This window comes from Mirounga leonina, unplaced genomic scaffold (assembly GCF_011800145.1).
Source record: "Mirounga leonina isolate KUSES-001 unplaced genomic scaffold, KU_Mleo_1.0 Mir_53, whole genome shotgun sequence".
In the NCBI taxonomy this organism is placed as follows: domain Eukaryota; kingdom Metazoa; phylum Chordata; class Mammalia; order Carnivora; family Phocidae; genus Mirounga; species Mirounga leonina.
In genome coordinates this window covers 4,505,570-4,512,584 of record NW_023270807.1, presented here as the reverse complement: position 1 = coordinate 4,512,584, position 7,015 = coordinate 4,505,570, and the positions used below count along the sequence as shown (strand labels likewise).

General features: G+C 58.1%; 1 protein-coding gene across 1 annotated transcript in view; it reads right to left on the bottom strand.

Moving 5' to 3' along the window:
- Nucleotides 1-1,279: 1,279 nt before the first annotated feature.
- The window catches only part of CMTR1 (cap methyltransferase 1), a 50,656-nt gene continuing 44,920 nt past the window's right edge, over nt 1,280-7,015 (bottom strand). The window contains exons 20-24 of the mRNA XM_034990425.1: nt 6,463-6,531; nt 5,190-5,237; nt 4,223-4,335; nt 3,545-3,653; nt 1,280-2,734 (exon numbers count right to left, since the gene is read on the bottom strand). Of these exons, the coding sequence (XP_034846316.1) occupies nt 2,602-2,734; nt 3,545-3,653; nt 4,223-4,335; nt 5,190-5,237; nt 6,463-6,531 (472 nt within the window). The 3' untranslated portion in view covers nt 1,280-2,601. The remainder of the gene's footprint in view (nt 2,735-3,544; nt 3,654-4,222; nt 4,336-5,189; nt 5,238-6,462; nt 6,532-7,015) is intronic.

The following is a 7,015-nucleotide window of genomic DNA, read 5'->3' as shown; positions in this document are numbered from 1 at the left end:
AGGAAGATGTTCAAGGGGAAATGCTTGGCTTAGAACTCAGGATGGGGGACAGGGCACTGCGAAGGTGAGTCCCCAGCTTAAGACAACAGAAAGCATTTTTAAAGCCAAAACTATTCTGGGAGCCATTTCCAGGGCTTAGGCATGGCACCACCTGTCCACCGCCCCCCAAACACGCTGTCTTGCCCTCCAATCAGTACCACTGTCTGTTAATTATGGCAGAAAAAATGCAGCCTGCGCACAGAGGGTGACTGGGGACTTGAAGTGGTCACGTGGAGGTCCCACGGGAGCACAGAGTTAATCCATCTTCAAGAGGCAAACAGGGCTGGTGAGGCCTGGCAGAGGGAGTGGGCAGCAAGAACCATGGCAATGACCAGACAGACTTACGGTGACAGTGGCCAGTAAATCAGGCAGGGCTCGCTGGGAGAAGCCGTAGGGGCAGGGCCGACCGGAGCGGGGGCCCAGAGCAGCAAACATGTACCCTCCCACCAACTCTGCTCCCAGCACCGGGACCAGGAGGGTCAGGAGTGGGAGGCTGGAGCAAGGCAGAGCACAGTAGGGCTTGGCATGGAGACTATACCAATTAAGAAAGTGAAAATGAGGAAAGGCGTTACCCCGGAAGCTAAGGCTGTGAGACATCAAGGAAGGACGCTTGGGGCCAGGGCAAAGGAAGGAGCCAAGCGGAGGCAGGCTGTGGGAGGCCAGCGCCAGAGCTGCGGAACTGGTGGAGAAGCTCCAGCCCTGAGCCGAGAGGGACGTGCCATTGGCACCTGCACGCCTCACCCTGAGCCCAGCCCCCCAGCACCCCCCGTGCAGACCCAGACGGAGGGGAGGCTGCCAGGGGTCAGTGAAACCATCTCTCCCTCCCTCTCTTCCTGCGGTCTAATGACACTAATTGGTCTGACGCCTCTGTTATTTTAGTCACAGACTGATCCTGGATTGTCACAGTGCCACCATGGAGTGAGCCGTGTGATTTATGTGGAGGGGGGAAGGTGCCTCTCTGCCCCACTGGACTGTAGGTTCATTCATTCTCCAGTCCCTGCTTCCAACAGGAGCTGCGTAATTTCTGGACTCTTCCAGGGCCCCTCTCCGGAAGCAAGCAGCAGGGCCTGCGGGGCCCAGGAACTTGCACAGGTTCTGAGTAAACCAACCTGCTTTCCCCCCTCTTCTTAAGCACAGCTTCCCCCACTTCTCCAGCCCAAGCGGTTTCATCCAAGCCAATCCCAGGCCACACAGCACCAAGGACAAATAGCAATAGCCCCAGCACAGAGCCACACAGGCATTAAAAATATGTTTATCTTTAATGATCCAAGATTCTGCAAGACACACTGATATACCCAGAAGTGGGTGGAAATACAGCTTTCTCAGCGGTGCTGCCGCCAACCTGGGGGGAGGGAGGGGCTGGATGCTGGCTGGAGACCCTCCCCCCAGGTACAGTTCCAACCTCACAGGGAGTCTCAGTGCCCGATCTCCATGGAAACCAGCCCAGCACTGGGATGGGGCTCTAGGGAGCCCCTAGGAGCATCTCTGAGAGGTATTTCCCATTAAAAACCACCACAGCTGCCCTCCCCCACCCAGAGCTACTGCCCAGCTTCCCCTCTTCCCCCTCTGCCAAGACAGAGGAAATGGAGTGACCACAGAAGGACAAACAAAGTGACTGTACTTCCTATTGGGCAAGAAAAACGAAGGGAGGGGTTAGCAAGGTCGCTGTGGCAAACGGGGGAGCCATGATTGCCAAAGGCCCAGGTGTGACCCAACCCCAGAGGTACCCTGTGTCGCCAGGGGGCCACTGCTCTGGGGCATAGAAAAAGGCAGGTCTTCAAGGCTGCTTCCTCCTCTAGAGCTGCCCAAGGTTCGGATCAAAAGGGGATGGGGCCCAGGAAGGCTCTACAACCCCAGGAGGCAGTCACACCCACTGCCAAGACACTACCTGTGTCATGGTGCAGTGTCAGGGATGTGTGGCCCACATGCCTCCCTTCCCGGCCTGCGGGACTGTCAGAGGTCCGGCTGAGAAGAACTCCAGGGAAGACCAGGACAGGGGTCAGGGCAGCAGACAAAATCTTCTCCAACTTGACATCAAAACAGAGCAAGTTCAAAGAAACAAAACCTTGATTTGTACAGCAGCTGCCCCTGGCCTACACCCACTTAGGGTCGGCCCAATAAAAAGCTGGGCAGCGCAGGAGCATGGCCGCCCTCGGGGCAGTGCACGGAACTCAGAAAAGTGAGTCTACAGGATACAAGAGAGAAGGGCAGAGCCAAGGCCCTGCTGTTCTCTGACACGTCCTCCACTGGCCGCACGCTCCCTGGGCCCTGACCTCAAACCACTGTAGGAGCAACATCCTCAGGCTGAGCCCTGGCAGGCAGGTCTCCGGGGAGGGAAGTTCAAAAGGTGTCCCAGAAGGAAGGTGAGAGTCCTCTGAAGGCCCCTGACTGAGTTCTTCAGGGAGAAGGGAGAGACCACCCACCCCTATGGCCAGGCTGCAGTGACTGCGCTCCCCAGTCCCTCTCCTTGAAGGGGAAAAAACCAGTACTGTGAGCCCCAGGCAGAGCGCCCTGACTCAGAGAACGACAGGTCATTCGGCAGGGGTGGGCATCCCCACGCCCTCAGGCGCTGTGTGTCTGGATGAACGAGAGGACATCTTCCTTGGACAGCTTGTCTGGGTCCTGGGGCTTCTGGGAGTCATGCACACGGATGCCATCCCCCCACTCCCAGAAGAGCCTGCCATAGTAGCAGATGCTGGGGAGAAGGAAGAGAAAGGAGGTCAGAGGGCTGTACCCAGGTGGAGCAGGACCAAGAGATCACCACCCCAGCCCCGGCGACCGTGATTTAGAGGGTTGGTTCTTCAGAGTCGGGTCGTGTGGGGGTGTTGGAGGGGGGGAGCATTTGACTCCAGGTGAGGGTCTTCCCTCTGGCGGCCAAAAGGTACCCAGTAGGCCCCAGCTCCTCTTTCCTGACTTCCGGAACCAGCTTTTCCCAACAAAGAGCTGTTGCTGCTAATTGTGTCCAACTGGATTTCTACAATTACTGATATTCCTGGTTTATCTGTCTGTGCTGCTTTAGTAAAACAGTGTTAGTGTGGCGACAGAAACTAGTGTCAGTGGCTAATTATAGGCACATTAGAGCTGCTGGCTACTGTCAAAACCTAGGACTAACAATCTGGCAAATGGACCCTGGGTCCTCATGAGGAATGACAAGGACCTTGAGTCCCAAGGGGCAGGGCTGCAGGCCCTCAGTATGTTCCCACCGTCAGGCCAGTACCGGAAAGTCACGTAAGCAGTGGCTGCTCCTCTGCTGCCTGGATGAGGCCCTGCCCACTGAGGATCGCCAACCATCAGAGCAGGTCCTGGCATCCCTTGCCTCTCACTGGGACTCCACCCAGAAGGGGGCCACATCCCCACCCTTGGGAGGAGCCCGGCCCATGCTCAGGGGAGCCCCTGCTTGGGCAGCCATCTTTCTCGGGACTTGGGGTGTGCCCCAAGAAGGCTGGTATCCTGGCAGGAGCACCTGATGCTGCAGAGGGGGGAGGCACGGAGGAGGGCCACTTACTGAAATGGGGCAATGGAGTCTGCAGGGAGGTCAAAGGTAGAGATCTTGGTTTTCTTGTTGTAGAAGAACTTCCTCTTGAAGTTTTTGCTGAATCCCATAGTCCACGGCTCTGACAGAAAGAAGAGGGACAGGTCATAAAGGATATCCATCATTCATGGGGGACAGGGGCAGACCAACATAGGGGTGTGTCTTCCTGCACTCCTGCTCTTCCATTCCCCTCTCCCAAAAAGCCTGTGAGGATGCAACCTCGATCACCAGCCCAAAGAGGCTCAAGGAGGACAACTAAGATAATTACTTCTCAGCAACCCCACCCCAGTCCTGCCAACCTGCCACCAGGGTGACAACTCTGGGAGCCCGGCAAAGCAAGGGCTCTGTTAACCAGAGGGCACTGAGGAAAAAGGGACGGGACCAAGGAAGAAATGGCCAAGCTTGACTCTGGAACTGCTGCTGCCCCCCTGAGAAGACCCTTTTCCTGCCATGAGGACACCATCTGTGCACAGACCAATTGGGCTCCTCTCTCCCCAGCCCCAACCAGGGGGAAACACAGTCCCCACCCCTCCAAAATACACCTCCAAGAAATGCCAGGCTGGCCGCTCTGCCCCTCGGCAGGCAGCTTTTGGCTCTGGGCCAGGCATCCCGGCCGCGGGAAAGGGCAGGGAACCATCCCTCATCACCTACCATTCACCGTCCTGACGATGTAGAGGCCCGTGGGCACAAAGTGCCGGTCATCCCGGCCTGTGTAGCTGAGCTTCGGAGTGCCACTGGAGCCCTTGATGATCTTCATTTCCAACCTGATTGCCCCGAGATGAGTAAACACGAAGTGGGAGTACGTACGTGAGAGAGTGAGCGAGAGGGCGAGCACGCCCTCACGTTAGTCGCTGGCTAAAACCAAAATCTCACCACCCACAGCGTTTTATCTCCGCTCAACGGAGGAAACTGAGGCAGAGACGGGAGCTGTTCCGGGCCACACGGCAAGGGAGCCTGTGCCGAGCTGGGTGTAAGACTCGGGCTCTGAACTCTCCACCAAGCAGTGGAGGCAGGAAAGTGACAGACGGCCCTGCTGTGCTGCTGCCGTCGGGGGTTTCAGGGTGACACCCGCAAGGGTACAGTCTGAGACCAGAGGTGCCACTGGGCCTTCAGTCCACCACCAAAGGCATTGCAGTGGCCACTAAAGAGTTAACACGAGCCCCCGCAGACCTGGCCCAGCTCCGGCCACGGTGGGGGTAGGCGCAAACCCAGGACGAGACCCACGGACTGCAGCACCCCGCACAGCACTAAGGCTACGAGGAAGCAGTTCTGCCCCCTGCGCCCCTCCAGCCCAATCTCTCCATCCGCACCGGGAGCTGGGATTTACAGCATCTCGAGCGGCTTGCTGCTTTGCCCCTCACAGGGACAGTCGGAACCCTTACAGCATCGATGAGCCCGTGCTTCTGCTTCTGCCTGCTTCTGCCTGCCGCACACCCGCCCTGCTCCCCTCCTGCCAGGCTGCTAAATCAGCTCTCAGCCGGGGGGCTCTTGGCTGCAGCAGTGGGCTCAGAGGCAGCCTGCCAGGGCCTCCCCCCAACCCATCGCTGAAAAAAAAGAACATTGCTGCACCTCCCACCCCGACTCCTCCCAAATCCTGAGCTAAGGCAGAGTCACTCACCTAACAAAAATCTTCTCCATCTCCTCCAGCCTGTACACCTCCTTCACCCTGTGTGCAGAGGGACAGAGAGAGGACAAAGGCTTCCTGGGGGCTGGGGGCGGGGGTGGGGGTGGACGGTCTTGTCCGGCAGCAGCTGGGAGGCAGGAGGCGGTGCCTGTCCTCTGCTTCGGGCCCCTGTACCCCCGAGGGCCCCCAGCCTGGCTCACCGCTGTCCCTCACACACATGCCCCGAGCTCAGAGCTACCAAACACCACCTGGGCCTGCCCCAGGGCAACTGGGGAGCACAACCATGGTTATGGAAGAAGGGCGAGGGGGCAAGGTCAGGCAGACGAAGCTGTCTCTGCCAGCATTCCCACCCCAGGTCCCCTCCCCCATCGCCATGAGCAGAAGCACCAAGGTCAACGCTCATGCCCAAGTCTGTCGCCTTGGATTTTAGGGCTTCCTGTAGCAGAGTTACTTCCAAGCAGTTCTAACAAGCCTTTTACCATAGGGGGCAGGGGAACCCCTACCCAGGGCGCAGGGCTCCCCCACCTCTGGGGGCCCTTGAATACGTCTTTGGAACTGCTACTGGGTAAGGTCCCCAGGGACCCCAGCAACCAGACCACCAGCAACACAGGGAGGGTCCCTGGACGGTGGCCCTCAGGACCTGGCAGACAGGGGATTTTACATAAAGTGTAAACAGACACCTCAGTCTCTAGTCATATGAAGCCCCAAAGGTAATAACCTCTGACCTGGGCGCAGCCTGGAAAGTCTGTTCTCCATCTGTCGGCTCCCTGACTGTCCTCATCCTCCTCTCCTCCCTCGGGGGCCTAGAACTTTCACACTACCTAACATGGCAACAAACTTTCTCTTTTTCATGTTCAAAAACTCCCATTCCCTTAGCACCCTTTTCTTACCTGAAAAAAAATGAAAAGGCCAGGTGATATGCTAATGACATTGGAGCAAAAGCGTGGGATTCACAAGGTGTGTGAGCACCCTCAGGAGCACGTGCATCTTAAACAGGGACACCTTAACCGCTAGGAATGAATCCCTCCTCTGGAGGTTGGCCCACTGGGACAGGCAGGATGGGGAGAGACTCTGGGGCGGAGACCCCTATCCTAGCAACCCCCCTTCCCCAACAATTCACACTCACCAAGGGTAGTCTTATCTAAAGCCAGCCTTGCCTGGTCCCCTCTACTGAGCTCTCCCATCCCCCACAGGACAGGGAAGCCGGTGCTGGCCACAGAGCAGCAACGGGGAACGGGGGTTTGGAAGGCGGAGACCATGTGCTCACCTGATGGGATTCATGTCAGGCCGACTGGGCTTGGAAACCGCTTTCACAAATTTCTCAGCAAGCTGAATTCTACAGTTCAAACAGAGGCTCTCAGAGGCAAGCAAAGGCGCCTCGACTAGCACCCCTGCCCCCAGGGCCTTTCCACGGCAGCCGTGAAGGAGCACTGGCAAGCGCGCAGCTCCCACCCCCAGCACCCCCCGCCCCCCCCGCACCCCCAGGCAGCCCCCCCCTCCCTTGTCCACTGCCGTCCTCTGCAGGCCCCCCCTCTCTCTGGATTCTGACACCCCGTTCGCTCTGTCCTGGGAGGCTTTCCCGAAGTGTGCGTCGAGGTGTGTCCAGTCCCCTCCACTACGACCTCAAGTATCGGCTTTAGTGTAGGTGCCGCGCACCCCAACCACCAATACCCCAGCACACCCCACAGAACCGCCTTGGGAGTGACGGCAGTGACACAGCAGTGTCCGATGTCCCTCCTCTTTGTCCCCTCCCCCCAACAACTGATCAGGCAGCCATCCACAAACAAGAGGGATCCAGATGAACTGACAGAAACGGGACT